The following is a 17,574-nucleotide window of genomic DNA, read 5'->3' on the forward strand; positions in this document are numbered from 1 at the left end:
GGAAAAAATAAAGAGAGTATACTTGCCAGTTAAGTCCACTGCCGGCCCTCCCCACAAGTCTGTGGTTATTTCAGCAGCAATGACATATATCCCACGTGGCTGCTACAGGTAATCGCAGGCCTCAGCAGTATAGGACACGGGTCTGCTGTGGCCAATAATTGGCTGAAGCAGCCTCATGTGGTGTTTGGTTTAGTCACTGCTGCAGCCATGTAAAGCGGTAGCGTGATAACGGTGAGGGATTTAAAGGGTTTCTGTCATGAGAAATAACGTTATGTAGCTGACTGACATTAGCGATGTACTAATGTCCGCAGTACATCACCGTATGCTTTATAACTCCCTGTCTGCCGCCATTCTCTTAAAATAAAGACTTGTATAATATGCTAATGAGCCTCTAGGTGCTATTAAGGCGTTGATCCAGCACCTAGAGGCTTGGTCTACGCACCCTTTGGCACGCCCAGGTCCAGTTGATTGACGTCCGAGTTCTCCTCAGGAGCGGGTCCTTCACTCACTGCGCCGGATACTAAACTGGACGGCGCGGCATTTACAGGACACTGAGGAGAACTCGAAAGTCAATCAACTGGACCTGAGTGTGCCAAAGGGTGCGTAGACCGAGCCTCTAGGTGCTGAAGCAACGCCCTAATAGCACCTAGAGGCTCATTCGCATATTATACAAGTCTTTATTATAAGAGAACGGCGGCAGGCAGGGAGTTATAAAGCACACGGTTATGTACTGCGGACATTAGCACATCGCTAATGTCAGTCAGCTACATAACGTTATTTCTCATGACAGAAACCCTTTAAAATGGTTTTACAAAATCCTCCGGATAAGTCATTAGTATCTGAGGGGTTATGGTTGTTGGGAATCCAACAACCATAACCCCTCCGATAAGCTGTTCGAGAAGGTAACAGCGCTCACTGTGAGCGCCACAGCCTTCTCCCCGATTACCAAGCACAGTACCCGTACATTGTATAGCGGCTGTGCTTGGTACCGTGCCCAGCCCCATTCAGTTATATGGGGCTGAGCTGCTCCACTGATGAACGTGGTGTCACTGGTCTAGGAAAAGGGGAGAAAAAACGGCGACACTACTGTGAGCATTGCTCCCTTCTCAAACAGCTAATCTGTAGGGGGTCTCGATACTACTGATAGGATAGGTCATCAGTATTTAAGTCTCGGAAAAACCCTTCAACTAGGTGAGTATACCATGATTTATTATTAACAACATCTGAAACCCGCCCCCCTCGGGGAAATTTTTCAACAAATTGGAAAACCCCTTTAATTATCTTTAATTAATTCTATACAGAGACTCATGCTTTTACATGCACATATAAGTATCCATTGCATTGTGGGCATCAGGTACCAGATTGGGCTCGTCATATGGAAAACAATGGGGTGATCCCTTTAAGATTTTCAGTCTGCATCACTCATGGACAGTGAGTGAGTGACATGAATAGGAACAGGGCACGGGAGGGTCAGCGACTATAACATTAGCATAGTCACTAATCAAGTAAATATCATGGATGTCTAGGATATGTGGCATGTCATTAGAAATATCCGACAGATCATGTGCACCATTCACAGTAGGAAGAACAGTACAAATTGTGCCCTGACAGGGAAAGGACCAAAAGACTAACAGGAGTGGAGCCAAAGAAAGAGTATTAATGTCTGTATTTATAACATGCTTTTCAGGAAATTTGTTTTAATGAGGATCTATCACCTTACATGCCTGTTTTTATTCCCTAACAATTTAAAGGCGTCTTTTCTTAGAATTCTGTATTGTCCAGTCCTCTGTTATTCCTCCTAAAAATGTATAAAAAAATTGACAACTGGGCACTACCACTCTAGGTGTTCCCCTACATAGTTTGACATTGTCATCGGTGATTGGACAGGTTGAGTGTGCAGAGACACCCCCCCAACAGGTAACACCCAATTATCAATGTATTCATAAATTCCTAGGAGGAATAAACAGAGGAAGACGTAGCATTCTTTAAGCCTGTAAACCTAGGGCAATACCCCAGTGGTTGCTTAATTTAGCTTATGGGGCATAAGTTCATTCTTAACAGGGCAAGTTAATTATAGTAACTGGCACAGTATTCGAAGGCTGAATTTGCACTGGAAACAAAGCGTAGCTGAGTTTTCAAAAAGTTTGCATAGTGGCTGTGCTTCTTTGTACAATCATAAATGTAAAGGAACAGTTATGTTTGGCCTTCCCAAATGTTTTTTCAGCCATATCATTCCGTTTGAGCTGCACAGCTAGATGTATTTCACTCAGAAGCAGGAGGTGTACCGTGTGAAATACACTGTACTGCTGTGACGTCCCTTCCCTTGTTTTCCACTATGTTTGTTTTCAGCTCTGGAGCTTACAGAACAGATAAGGAGAGAGAGAGATCACATTTATAGCCAGGCTATGAGCTGTGCGCTGCGATTGGCCAGCAGTTCAGCAAGGGACACGCCTCCTACAAGAAATCAGTCAGACGGAGCTGAGACACCGGAGCCTATACCGGGCGAACGGAGCGGCGCCCAGGCATACTAGTAAGTGCAGGGGGACCCCTGGGCGCCGCTCTGCCCACTGATCTAGTTAGTTTTTAGTTTGTAGAGTAGTGAGAGGTCCTCTTTAAGTAAATGTAGGGGTGCATCTTCCATTCCCTTTAAGCTTAACATCAAAAGTCCAAAAGTTGTCCAGAAGTCATCCCCTTTAATACCAGCTTGTTGGAAATGTGAGTTTACGGGTCAATAGGAGTAAGTAACTGGTAAGACTGAATGCACATAACAGACCTCTGACATGGTTTTCTTATCTCGCTGCACTCTCCCATAAGACTACTCTGTCATTACACGTCCAGGAAAAGTCTTTGTTATTTTATTCTTCTTGTAGGACAAGATTCCTTCACTGAATGTACAGAGGTTCCCACGCCTAAAATAGCCCCACGACGTGGAATCTGAAGCAAGCTACTGGATGAAGAATACCACGAGGAAAGGAAAGTGTAAGCAGATCCTACATGACGCAGCAAGAAGAAAAAATAAGAAACAAGGCTGACATAGGCTTCCTCTGTTCTGCTTGACTTACATCATCCTCTTTAGTTCCACCCCAGAAATTGGTGCCGCCAGCGTAGCTAGGGATGTTTAACACCGCAATGCCCTGGAGACTTGGAAGGGGGATGTACTGGCCATCACACTGCCAAGAATGAAACAATGGAGAGTAATGAAGAAAACATCAAGAGGCGATTGCATGACCAGAATTTATATAATGTAAAGCACAGAAGACAGGAAATAAGCTATACAGCATAAAGCAACAGTACACAGCTTAAAGTACAGCTTTAATCCACTGGGGCAGATTACTTGCAGCAGTCTACAGATGCACCACGTTTATCGCAGTGGCTCATGAAGATAAAACTGGTGCATAACTTGGCACCAGAATTCTGGCATAAACTTAGGCCACTCCAGTTTCCCACTAAGGGTACTTTCACACTGCGTCAAAGTTTTCCGGCACTGAGTTCCGTCCTAGGGGGCTCAATACCGGGAAAAAAAAAACTGATCAGTTTTATCCTAATGCCTTCTGAATGGAGAGCAATCCGCTCAGGATGCATCAGGATTAGTGTTGAGCGAACTTGTGTTTTAAGTTTGGCGTCTAAAGTTCGGGTTCGGGTTATCGAAGTATCCCGTTATGGATTCCGCTACCACGGGCCATAAAGGAATTTTGAATCCATAACGGGATACTTCGATAACCTCAACTCGAACTTTAGACACCGAACTTAAAACACAAGTTCGCTCAACACTAATCAGGATGTCTTCAGTTCAATCCTTTTACGGTATTTGGACAGAGAAAAAACCCGCAGCATGCTGCATTTTTCTCTCTAGCCAAAAATCCTGAACACTTGCCGGAATGCCGGATCCGGCCTTTTTTTTCTATTGGAATGTATTAGTGCCGGATCCTGATTAGTGCGCATGCGCAGACCTTTAAAAATGCAAAAATAAATACCGGATCCGTTTTTCTGGATGACACCGGAGAGACGGATCCGGGATTGCAATGCATTTGTGAGATGGATTCGCATACGGATCAGTCTACAAATGGTTTCCATTTGCATACAGATTGCCAGATCCGGCAGGCAGTTCCAGCGACGGAACTGCCTGCCGGAATCCAGCAACGCAAGAGTGAAAGTACCCTAAGCCACATCCCACAGCCCCCAAGAATTGCCCCCTTGGCAAGCTAGTTGTGGATTTTCCCAAAAACTAGATGCACCAAACAGAAGTGCATTTTAAGACAAGGTCTAGTCCTTGTAAATGTGGGCAATTGTTCTAATGGCAGCATCGCAAAAGCTGCAGCAACCCACCCAACCTACCACACTGCTCAGTTCACTGCCCTGTGGTAGTAGGCAGGACTAAAGCCTAGCACAAAAAGATCCAAAAAGGAGGTAGCGGATAATAAAACCTAGCCTTTATATAAATTAGAGATAAAAAAAAAATACCACCATGTACCCAAAAGACAACCCCACACACCACAAAGGATAGGCAGCAGCTCATGTCATTCCTGCGGCACCAGTACCCTGCATCATAACCTGGCGGATGAATGTAACGGAGGACGTAATTACACCTGCTCGCTGCTGCAAGGTCGAGGGCAAGCAGGTAAATAATGAAGAGAGGGGGTGCTGCCAATCTGATATGGAGGACTAAAGCTATTTCCACATCTGTGGCACGGAGATCCGGCCGAGCATGCCGGCAACCAGCCGGACAAAAACCGCAGCATGCAGCGGTTTGTGTCTGGCCGATTCTCAAAAATTTTCCCAGAATGCAGCCAGCTCTTGGACGGACCCTATTATTCTTAATAGGGCCGGTGGGTATTCCGTTTGTATCTGGCAGTGTTGGATCCGGAGAATTTCGGCAGGCTGTTTTCTGCCAGAATCCATGCTGCAGATGTGAAAGTGGCCTTATCCTCAGGATAGGTCATCAACATTGGAAACTGGACAATCCCTTTAATTCATGCACCTAGTCTCTGCTCACATAGACATGTAACCAGATTACAAGGTTACGGCCTTTGGCACTACGCTGTACTATCAGAACGGTGGTTTCTAGGGGCAGCACGTGTCACCACTGATTGTAACGTATCTGTTCACACATCAGTGGTTTTCCAATGACTGTGGGTCACTGGAAAAATCACAGACATGCACAAATTTGTTCCGTAATGCAGACCAAACATGCACATTTAAGGCCCCTTTCACACGAGCGAGTATTCCTCGCGGGTGCAATGTGAACACATTGCGTCCGCACGGAATCCAGAACCATTCATTTCAATGGGTTTGTGTACATGAGCGTTGGTTTTCACGCATCACTTGTGCGTTGCGTGAAAATCGCAGCATGTTCTATATTTAGCGATTTTCACGCAACGCTGGCCCCATAGAAGTGAATGGGGCTGTGTAAAAAACGCATTGCGTCCGCAAGCAAGTGCGGGTGCGATACGTTTTTCACTGATAGTTGCTAAGAGATGTTGTTTGTAAACCTACAGTTTTTATTATCACGCACGTGAAAAACGCATCAAAACGCATTGCACCCACGAGGAAAAAACTGAACAACTGAACGCAATCGCAGACAAAACTGACTGAACTTGCTTGCAAAATGGTGCGAGTTTAACTGAACGCACCCTGAACGCATCCGGACCTAATCCGTCACGCTCGTGTGAAAGAGGCCCAAGTCTATGGGTCTGAAAAACCACTAACACAACATAAATAGCATCCGTGTTCTGTCGTAGTTTCATGGACCATGGGTAGGAGATGCTCTGGAAATGAATTTTTAGCTGAGCAGCGTTTGCGTCATATGGATGGATTTTCCATGGACGTCAAAACGCACACACGGAAATGTGAACGAGGCCTAAGACCGATCCGCTCCAGATTACCTCCAGCTGAACCTTTTGCTCTAAATTCTTATAAGTTCTTTGCAGCAACTCTTTGGTTCCAAGAACGCCATACCACATCATGTTTTTTGTACGGCTTCTGTAATAAATTACAAATGGTCTAAATTAAATACACGGCTAATAATATAAAACACTTGTAAAAAATATCTGGTTTTGATGTATATGCCAGAAAACTGCCGTAGATGATAATAAATCTGCCTGGGCTGATGGCCCTAAGCACACCACATCACCTTTTGGCTCCATTCACACATTCGCAATTCTGCGCCGCATTTTGCGGAACGGAATTGCGGACCCATTCATTTCTATGGGGCCGCACATCCGGGTCCGCATTTCCATTCCCGAAAAAAATAGAAGATGCCCTATTCTTGTTCGTAATTGCGGACAAGAATAGGATTATTCTATTAGTGCCGACAGTGTGCGGTCCGCAAAATGCAGTACACACATTGCCGGTGTTCGTGTTTTGCGGATCCGCAAAACACACACGGATGTGTGAATGGACCCTTTTGGAAATTAGCGATGGTTGAATAAATCCCATTTGCGCAAATTTGGCCAATTTGGCACTTAAAAAGTTACAAATCTGCCAATTTTCTGGAGTTTTATGTGTTTTATGTAAGTCATTGACAACTTTTTTGTATAAAACAATTGATTTGTCATTACCTGCACTTTTCAGGGTGTTCCTCGCGTTTGTTGTTAAATTCTAGGGAAATTTTGGCATCTAAACCGATACCAAAGTAGTTGTTCATTACACACTTTTCTGAATAACCTTCTCTGAGGAAGGAAGAGGAGGGAAATGAAATAACAGATAACAGATTATAGATAACTGTAATAAGAGAATAACCATGTTCATGTTTCAGACAAAAAAATAATCTTATGCAAAGAGAAATTGTTACACTGAACATGCAGCGTGTTATAGAGCAGGAGGAGCAGACTGATGGATATTTTTGTGGAAAACGATTCAGTACAATTTCTATTTCTTTAAAGGGGTTGTCTCATCTCGCCGTTATGTGAAATGAGACACAGTCCCGACCACCGGCCGCCCGGGACATAGTGCAGCACTCCGGCGCTTGCGGTTTCAGAAGCGTCCATTGCAATGCTTAGCAGCCATGAAAATAATGTAGCACAGGAAGCTACGCTGTATCCCTAACTCAGCACCGCAATGGCAGCTACTGAAACAGCGAACACCAGCCGGCTGGTGGTCAAGACTGTGTCCACATCTATCCTTAGTAATGGCAAGATGAGACAACCCCTTTGATTTCTCCTTTCATTTAAATTCCTGCTATTTCTATGCTTAGGCATTGCTTGCCGATTATAATTATTCTATTGAAACCGAATTGAAAACCAGCAGACAGCTTATACACAACAGCCAACCTAAGCACAGGCAGCAGTAGTGTAAAGCATGGTGAATAGAGCTTCTCAAAAGATTAAATATTTCAGACTACCTTAGTCCCTCAAAAGTCAGTGGGGGATATTTATACAACTGGTGTAAAGTAGAACTGGCTTAGCTGCCCCCCCAGTGGATCTAAGCTTCAGTCTCTGATCAACAGCCCCACCTAAACTGACCACCTTAAGACCACAACAGCTGGCCTAATTTAATGAGGTATATTGTACAGTCACCACACATTGCAACATATGAGCGATGTGCTTCAATAACTGAGCTACTGGGCATCTGTCAGCAGATTTGTACCTATGACACTGGCTGACCTGTTCCATGTGCACTTGGCAGCTGAAGGCCTCTGTGTTGGTCCCATGTTCATATGTGCCCGCATTGCTGACAAAAATTATGGTTTAATATATACAGATGAGCCGCTAGGAGTAATGGGGGCGTTGTCGTTACTCCTAGAGGCTCTGCTTTCTCTGCAAACGCCGCACCCTCTGCACTTTGACTGACTGGGCCAGGTGTGATGACAAGCCTCTAGGAGTAATGGCAACTCCCGCGTTGCTCCTAAAGATTCATTTACATATATTAAAACAATTATTCTCAGCAATGCGGGCACTTATGAACAGGAGACCAACACAGATGCCTTCAGCTGCCAAGCGCATATCGATATGCCCCAATTATCTGGCAGACGTGGGTCCCACCACATACTCAGCTATTTCCAGCGACCCCATAGAAATAAATGGGAGCAGTGGCCGCGCATGCAAGGCTTAATTTAGAGATAGGTGCGGGTACCACCTGTCAGACAATGGGGGCATATCCTAGCAATATGAGATGGGAATACCCCTTTAATAGTGCAATAACAAATTTATTACTATGTATTTCCATAATACAGCAAAGCCTAACCGGTCATACAGTGCAGGAGAGCATCAGTAAACGTGTCGATCGAGCACTCTACATCATGCAGCCTGTATATAATAGTAGACTACAGCACCAGCAGAACTCCGCGGACAATGGGGGCCATGTACAGACATTCTATGCCTGTCTTTTAGGGTACAAAAGTTGCAAACTATGCTGCACGTGCCGTTTCCGACACCCTCTCCACTTTTCCAAAAAGTGGGCGAGGTGTGGGCAGGAGGCAGCAGGGCATGGGCAGAAGCTCTGCAGCCCGACTCATTTACCAACATGTGTGCCAGCAAACTAGCGCATGTTACACCAGAAATCTATTCCGATTCGGAAGTGAAGATTTCTCTTCTGGTGTACAGACATCTCGCAGGGTTTTTACTAAGATGGGCATGTCAAATGTGGTCTTTAATAAATGACCCCCAATATCTATATAGGCATAAGATCGATGACTCACACCCCCCCACAAACCATTATAGCTCTTTATATACTGTAATAAATATTACTTACAAGGAGTCTGAATCTGGATCAATAAAAGGTGAAGCACCAATTGCGTCCATATTTGCCAGTAACATTTTGTTAATTATTGAGCTGCCCGCAATGGAAGCCGCCAATCCTGCTCTCAAACCTGGCGAACAAACGTAAGAAACAGGAAGTAAAAAGAATGTAGATCTGACGCTATATTTTATATAAAGATGCCCAGAGACTCAACAAGAACCTGTCATCACAAAACGCAGTGCAATCTGAAAGCACAATGGTATAGAGCAGGAGGAGCTGAGCAGATTGATACATAGTTTTATAGGAAAAGATTCAGTACAACTTGTATTTTATACATTTAGGTTTCTGCTTTTCTGAACTCTGTTGTACACAGGGCCATCTTATCAGTGACTGACAGCTATCTATGTATACACACTTACACAGAGAACGCTACCAATCACTAATAAACACCTTCCACATGTACAATGAAGTCAGAAACTGTAGAAATTTAAATAGACAAGTTTTACTGAATCTTTTCCTAAAAAACTATATATCAATCTGCTCAGCTCCTCCTGCTCTATACCATGCTGCCTGCAGACAGAACTGCATTTTTTTGGCAAGGTTTTTAATCTGATACCCTCAAAACGCATATTAATTCCCCCTAATCCTCAAGCTACAACTGCCAAAAAGTTATCTCATACACAAGTATCATGGGTGATGTTCAAGACGGGAGAAGTAAGGGCTGTATTACACCAACAGATTATCTTACAGATTTCTGACCAATCATTGGTCCGATGGCCTATTACACACAGATCTTTTGTAATACACACGACTATTGGTCTGACTGGACAGAAATTGGTCAGATAATCTGTTGGTGTAATACAGCGCTGAAAGACATTGAACCTCCCTTCACCTATAGGGGTTTTATGATCACTAAACAATCCGGGATCAGCCTCTATTCCTGTTTGTCTAGTGGTTTGAAATGTTTCCTTTATCTCTAAAAACAGGATATTTCAGACAGAACTATTATATACAAAGGTTAGCGCCACTTTGTTTTAATGAGAGGAAACAACTGTCATAAAACCCAACCAAATCACTTTATGACTTTAAATATAGAAATGCGTAGATGTAAAGGTGAAAGGGTTTGACCGGTGGATTCAATAAAAAAAAAAAAAAAAGGCAAAATAATGCAAAATAATAAAATAAGCCATAGTCCCCTCACCACTCGGCCAATCACTTGGTGAGAAGTCTCAGGGCTGCAGCCGGTGATTGGCTGAGCGGTCGCTTCCTCTGTGTTGAGAGGGGCCAGAAGAGTCAAAAAGGGAGCGGCAAGAGACTTATAGGGTGAGTAGAACTTATTTTAATATTTTTCACTTTTTTGTTCATATGAATTCCTGTAATAAAGACCACAGAACACAACACTCAAAGGTCCTGGTTTCTTACCTGGGCAGATAATTCTAGTGTTTAACACAGGGAGATTCTCCTTACTAGATGCCAATGGGGGGCTGGAGAAGGAGCCGCTCTGGGAGTGAGCACTACGGCTTGTGCGTCTGTCTGGAGAACGTGGAGCAGCTTTTACTGTAGGTGAAAGGAAGAATATTGATAATACATAATACCGCGCAGGGCTATGGAGCTTAAAGCTTTTGTATGATTATATAGTAGGTTGCAGGACTCCAACCTGACAATTCCAGAAGAGGAAAAACCAAAAATGCAACTGCCAATGTCCTGCAGGAAAGTAGTGACATCTACGGTTATGGCGTGGTACACCGACTGTACGAGCCAGTTCTGCAGGAGCTATACCGTCAATGTATGACACTGTCTAGGCATACTGCGCAGTACACTCTGCATAAAATAACATGGTTACAATATTCTATACCACAAGAATTTTTTTTTAAAAAGCCCCGACCCGAGAGAGGTCACAGGGACTTTAGTAAGGCAACATTCACACTCGCGTTTGGTCCGAATCCGTCATGGATATGCACAGACGGATCCGCACCGATAATACAACCGCATGTATCCGTTTGCATTATCTTTGACATTGCCAAAACGGATCCGTCTTGAACACCATTGAAAGTCAATCGGGGGGGATGGGGGGGGAGAATCAGTTTTGCATTGTGTCAGTGAAAACGGATCTGTCCCCATTGACTTAGACTGTGTGTCAGGACGGATCCATTCGCCTCTGCATCGTCAGGCGGACACCAAAACGCTGCAGGCAGCATTTTGGTGTCTGCCTCCAGAGCGGAAGGGAGATGGAACGGAGGCAAACTGATGCATTCTGAGCGGATCCTTTTCCATTTAGAATGCATTAGGGCAAAACTGATCCGTTTTGGACCGCTTGTCAGAGCCCTGAACGGATCTCACAAACGGAAAGCCAAAACGCCAGTGTGAAAATAGACTTAGGTTCCCACGTATGCAACAAACATAGCACTCAACCACGGCCCAGGTTCTTGTAACCCCAAAGGATGCAGCCAATGTTTTACCATTTGTGTCCCACCATAAGTATGATTTTTCATTTACATGTACATATAACTTCGCACTAATTCGTACGGTACAAACAACATGTCAACCTGGTCATTACAATTACAGGAATATTAAATATGCATAGTATTTCTAGGTCCTATCACTTTTATATAATAATGGCTTTTCCATTAAAAAAAGATAAGGTTCATTCTTTTACATATGAGTCAAATTCAGTTTGAACCTTTTTACATTTTTCTTGTCCCACTAGGTTATTTTACTTTTAAAACATAGCTTACGGCAACACGTATGTAAAACATGCAGGCACCTATTAATCCATTTTGGAGAAAAAACAGCCATGGCTCATCCCCATACAGTGGAGGTGACTGCTGAATAAAAAGGCAGCTATTTCCTCAGCTGACGAGCAGGCAATTATCAGGAATGAATGGTCCCTTCCCAATAATTGCCTGCTCAGTCGGTGTGTGTAAATTCACCTTAAGAAGCAGTTGCATTTGACATCTCTGCAGGGGCGGACTGGGAACTTAAAGTGGCCCCGTTTTGTAGTTGGGTCCAAATTGATGGAAGGCAGGGCCAGCAATACCATATTGGGGCACTTTAGACGGCTCCAACAGAGCCAAATACAACAGTCCATCACAAAATACATCCCCATAAACTTCCACTGGCTGGCCGTGAGGAGGGCCCCCTGTAAGGTCTATGGCCAACCCGCCCCTGCATCTCTGTGGGACTTTGTGAGGCCCTGGCTGCTACATATACTATTCGGCACCATTACCACATGACTGGGGATAGGAGTCGGTTAGGGACGGATGACCTCATGTTAAAAGGAGAGCTCTCCCTATCTTTACATTTCTTAGGTGCCCACTACAGAGCTCGGCGTCAGAGACATTTCAGATTTTGGCGGATGGCACTTTAACTGTGCCCGCAATGTACAAGCACAGTGCATTAACGCACTGCTGTCATTGCTGTACCAATTACTCCAATGCCCTCTTCTGAATTTTTTTCTAAAACATCCACCGAAACCATTTTTTCTCTCCTTGCTGTGTGAAAGAAAGCGGGAGGCTGCCGAATCATTTTGTACGTAGGATGTTCTGCTCCCTTTACATAACAGTATACCGGACATGGTGGTCACCTTACTGTCACATGGACTGTTGCTATGTAACGAACCACAGATTTTGTAAACGTGTATGATTATAAAATAATTATGCACAATAAACTAGGGGGCGGACTGACGATAGACCGTACAGGGAAATTTCCAAATGGGCCGATGTCCGGGGGCCCCCTGATCCCTCCCTATGGCCACCAGCCAGATACATACTGTAATAATCAGATGCTCTCAGTATTAATTAATGTCAGGTACGTATGCCCCTTCAGAATACAATTGTCCTCCTCAGTATGGAGATACAGTGGAGTACAGCAGAGGGGGTGGCAGTATTTTGTGCTGCACTACGGTATCATTGGCCTCATCAACCTGTGTTGCCTGCCTTCTGTCACTTTGGACCTGCCTACAACATGGGGGCCTCTTTTAGTTTTTCCCCAGGGCCACTTTAAGCTCCCAGTCCGCCCCTGCTACAGAGTGACAAACATTTACACCTCCAGTAGAAAGCAGCGAGGTGTATGTCACACATCAGATAGACCATGAGATGTGTGGCTTGTGTCACTTCTGAAATTATCTGGATGTTGTGACTTTGGAGGCCGCTGCGGCAATCATTCACTCGCCTGGTAACCTTTGCACTACACGGTTACTCAGGATCTGGAAGTGCCATCTTTCACCTCATCTTTACTCCATGACAAAGCGAGCGTACGCCGTATAACAGCTGCTCTTTACGATGACAGATGGGACTCCTGCGGCTAGGCTACATCAAAAATAACCTTTTGCTGTTCATGCTCTGATAAAAAGCAACAGAGTCCTAATGACTGAAAATGATGTCTTGTTGCAGGGACCCGACTTCATATCTCATTATTCCTCGTGGAACACCAGCACAAATAACATCCATGGGCTCGGCTTTCTACCGTTCCCAGCCCTGGAATATGGAAGCTGCTCTTCCATCATCTCTTAAGTGGAGCAGATAAAAAAAAGGCCAGTAGTACTGGGACTGTGTGTTAAGATCACAGAGGGAGAAGATGAAAGCCGTTTACTCAAAGAAATGGGTTACAGAATCTCAGATGAATGGTTGTAATGAAACATTTTGAAAGAACACTGCTCGTCTGTACAAGTGAAATCTTACAGGCCATCCAGAAACACCGAGTCCTTATGAAGTCACCTATTTATGTAACGGCTGAAGACATCATTCATTCCCCTGACAAGCGCAGCATTCTGTACATATGTGCTCATACCCGACAAAGGGTCCAGTTCCTTGGTGTCTTCATCCTTTTCCTCTTCTCTTGACTCCTCTAACTCTTTCCTGTACTCCTCGGCAGCCTGGTTCTCTTGTTCTTCAGTGTGGGCATTTTGCTCATCCACCACTAGGACATAAAGCTCTAATTTAACATAACGTGAAAGGCAATTGTTGATTTTGAAACACTGTAGGGATCAAAAAATTCTATGAAAGTATGAAGTGCATCTTGGGGGTGGGGGTTGCATTCTGTGCCCCAGGGTTTTACTGAAAAGGACATCCAGGAGAAGAGCCTTGTCAGCTGCTCTAAGCCAAACAATGGCAATGCCGATTGGTTGACATCAGCTGGCTGTCAGACCTCTACTTTAAATGCTCCTCCCAAGTGTCCTGTTCAGTTGGATGCAAGTCAAAACATACAGCCCTCTAAACTAAGGTTTAGAGTGCCCACTAATTTAACCCTTTCTCGGAATGCTACAATGCCTGTCCCACCGGTCTACCGCTAAAGTACATATCATAAACTACATTTCACTCTTTATTTATGGAACATTTTAAAGAATAAAATAATTTTTTTTTTTAACCCAAAAATATATTCCATTGACATTTACACTGGAACATACTAACGAAAATAAAATGTGGATGTTTTTTCCATATCAATCATCTAGGTTTTCACAATTTTTTTTTAACTTGTTCTTTAATGGGACTAATTAGCATTAGGTTTTATACAGGTCTCACCTAATGATACAAAATTATTCAGTAACTACCAAGATCTTAGTCATGATGGGTGAAGCTATTTTCTGTGACACTTAGGCCTCTTTCACACTTGCGTTGTCCGGATCCGGTGTGTATTCCACTAGCCGGAATTACACGCCGGATCCGGAAAAACGCAAGTGTACTGAAAGCATTTGAAGACGGATCCGTCTTCAAAATGCGTTCAGTGTTACTATGGCACCCAGGACGCTATTAAAGTTCTGGTTGCCATAGTAGTAGTGGGGAGCGGTGTACTTACAGTCCGTGCGGCTCCCGGGGCGCTCCAGAATGACGTCAGATCGCCCCATGCGCATGGATGACGTGCCATGCGATCATCTGATCCATGCGCGTGGGGCGCCCTGACGTCACTCTGGAGCGCCCCGGGAGCCGCACGGACGGTAAGTATGCTGCTTCCCGCTCCCCACTACACTTTACCATGGCTGCCAGGACTTTAGCGTCCCGGCAGCCATGGTAACCATTCAGAAAAAGCTAAACGTCAGATCCGGCAATGCGCCGAAACGACGTTTAGCTTAAGGCCGGATCCGGATCAATGCCTTTCAATGGGCATTAATTCCGGATCTGGCCTTGCAGCAAGTCTTCAGGATTTTTGGCCGGATCAAAAAGCGCAGCATGCTGCGGTATTTTCTCCGGCCAAAAAAACATTCCGGTCCGGAACTGAAGACATCCTGATGCATCCTGAACGGATTTCTCTCCATTCAGAATGCATTAGGATAAAACTGATCAGGATTCTTCCGGCATAGAGCCCCGACGACGGAACTCTATGCCGGAAGAAAAGAACGCAAGTGTGAAAGAGCCCTAACTTGAGTAAATCTCACTACGTACACTACAGTAAACATAAATTAGGAATATTGTGGTCAAAACAAACAAACTAAATGAAGCAAATTGTAGTAAAAGCTTAAACAGTTAAAAATATCAGTCTGCAGCTCAGCTCCTGTAAACTGACAAGTATTCACGCTATGGATATCCTCTGCACTGCAACATACCTGGACAAAAATCACCTGGTAGAGCTTTTCCAACCAACACTATTTCAATTTACCCAACAAGAGGCTAGAGTAATCTAAGTCCTACAACACAGGAGATATGACCCAAATAAAAAACCTTAAGAATATGATGTACTTTACTTAAAGGGAACCTGTCATTAACTTTGTGCTGCCTATACTAACGGCAGAATAAAGTAGAGACAGGGGAGATGATTTCAGCGGTCTGTCATTTATAAGTTAAAAGTAAGTGGTTGCCGAGAACCAACATCACAATCATTGCAGACTGGGCCTGGAAAAGAGTCACGGCCACCTGAGAAGAGTCCTGGTTATTCAGGACTTCCTGCTCTCCTGCCCACCTGCTGATGACCGACCGTCTTCTACCTAGTTTTCTCTCTTTCTCTCTAGGAGAGAACTGCCAATCATCAGCAGATGGTCGGGGAGAACAGGAGATTATGTATAACCAGGACTCTTCTCAGGTAGATTTGACTCTTCTGGGATGCAATGATTATGATGCTGGTTCTCGGCAACCACTTACCGCTGAAATGAGCATCTCTGTCACTATTTTATACGGCCCTCAGTGAGGTCAGCATAAAGTTGATGACAGGTTCCCTTTAACAATGTAGGCCTGCACCTCGCCATAAACTATGCACATCCACCAGCAGCGCAGGGGATATCTAGACCAGTACAGCACATGCTGGTCTTGAAAAATCCTGAAAAATCTCCAGTTATTGGTCATGCAAATAATACTATTGTAAAAGGCCACCGAAGACCCCTAACTATATGTATACCCATACTGTGTGCATCACCAAACAGTGATAACGTCCCATCAAGTTTCCTATGCTGTAAGAGAGGAAAGACGCACTATATGCACATGGATATACAGCCTCAGACTTGAAGGAGTGTTTGTCTACTCCAAAACGCGTTGTCACGTATATGTAAATAAAAAGAATTGTCTCTAAACACTTGAGGTCGTGTTATTGTGCCAGGAGGTATCGAAAACAGTGGCCCACCCATACTCCACACCCCTCTATTGCCTCTCATCACTCCTCCAGGAGGACTGGCAACTCCACAAGTGAGGAGCGAACACCGACCACCACTTAAACATACGACTACACTAGTGTTGTGCCTATGCTTGCACAACACGAAAAGGTGAGCATAACCATGACCTCTTTTTAAACCAATTCACTTAAACTATTACCCTATGAGAGCCTCTCCCTCTCTTGCCACATATGCTATGCTGTAAGAGTGCGAAACCGGGTGTAGAAAACCTATAATTCTCAGGTTACATATATATTTTAGTGATTTAGCATATACATTTTTATGGCTGAAGTATTGGTAACTGGCTTCAGTAATCTATCTGGGCGATACTCATAATATCTGTAGAATCCCAGTATTACAGCAGCTCCAATCCATTTCCAGGCTTTTGTAATGCCTCGAATCATGACACATTTCATCATATTAATCTAGGCCCAACAAAACACCCACCCTTCTCCGCTTGTTCTATGATCTGCCTGACTGCTTTTTTCAAGCTGTTGGCTCGCAGCATGAGCTGCTCCCGAGGTTTGAAGAGCTTTGGGGTGGAAGACTTTGCAATGCTGTCCGTCAACTGCTCCTTGCTCTCCGAGAGGGAGTCTTCACTGGAGAATTCATCTTCTACCTCTTCTTCTACAATAGGTGGTGTTAAATGTGCCAACAGCGGCACCGCCTGAGCTTCTGCATGCAGGGTCTGAAGTAGCAGATCAAGCTTTTCATTCAAGGTAGAACACTAAAATACAAGAATCACAAAGGAAACAGATGAAGATCACATTGGGTTTACTACACTGCAATTCCTAGAAATATTCTGAACTTGAAATACTGTATGAACCTGATTTCACTTTGTCTATTGGCATGGAACCTGCTATACTGTGAGAGCTAGTGAATATTAGACAGTAGATACATTTGTCACTACTGCTTTCGGCACCTTTCTGTAGTAACTATTACACCATAGATTCCATAGAATAGGGCCAGCCTATACTGTGCTATAAAGGAGTTTGAGCTATCTGAACATTTTTCCTAAGCCTTAAAAATTTTTCAAATAATATTGTATACTCATCCTTAAAGAGGTTTGCTATATCAGTGCCAGATATCAGCGTTATATCACTTTCCCAAATACTACGATTTATTAAAACTAGACTAAGGCTACTTTCACTCTCGCGTTTTGGCTTTCCGTTTGTTAGCTCCGTTCAGGGCTCTCACAAGCGGTCCAACAACGTATCCGTTTGCACTCTAAATGCATTCTGAATGGAAAAGGATCTGCTCAGAATGCATCAGTTTGCATCAGTTCAGTCTCCATTCCGCTTTGGAGAAGGACACCAAAACACTGC

General features: G+C 44.1%; 1 protein-coding gene across 5 annotated transcripts in view; it reads right to left on the minus strand.

Annotated features, from left to right (window-relative positions):
• The window catches only part of DGKH (diacylglycerol kinase eta), a 215,421-nt gene that overhangs the window by 33,681 nt on the left and 164,166 nt on the right, over window positions 1–17,574 (minus strand). For all 5 annotated transcript variants that reach the window (XM_044286089.1, XM_044286090.1, XM_044286092.1 and 2 more), the window contains 7 exons: window positions 16,697–16,976; window positions 13,465–13,593; window positions 10,099–10,233; window positions 8,689–8,806; window positions 6,558–6,668; window positions 5,883–5,979; window positions 3,063–3,170 (listed from right to left, as the gene is read on the minus strand). In XM_044286089.1, coding sequence (XP_044142024.1) covers window positions 3,063–3,170; window positions 5,883–5,979; window positions 6,558–6,668; window positions 8,689–8,806; window positions 10,099–10,233; window positions 13,465–13,593; window positions 16,697–16,976 — 978 coding nt within the window. The remainder of the gene's footprint in view (window positions 1–3,062; window positions 3,171–5,882; window positions 5,980–6,557; window positions 6,669–8,688; window positions 8,807–10,098; window positions 10,234–13,464; window positions 13,594–16,696; window positions 16,977–17,574) is intronic.

Source organism: Bufo gargarizans, chromosome 3 (assembly GCF_014858855.1).
Source record: "Bufo gargarizans isolate SCDJY-AF-19 chromosome 3, ASM1485885v1, whole genome shotgun sequence".
NCBI classification, from domain to species: domain Eukaryota; kingdom Metazoa; phylum Chordata; class Amphibia; order Anura; family Bufonidae; genus Bufo; species Bufo gargarizans.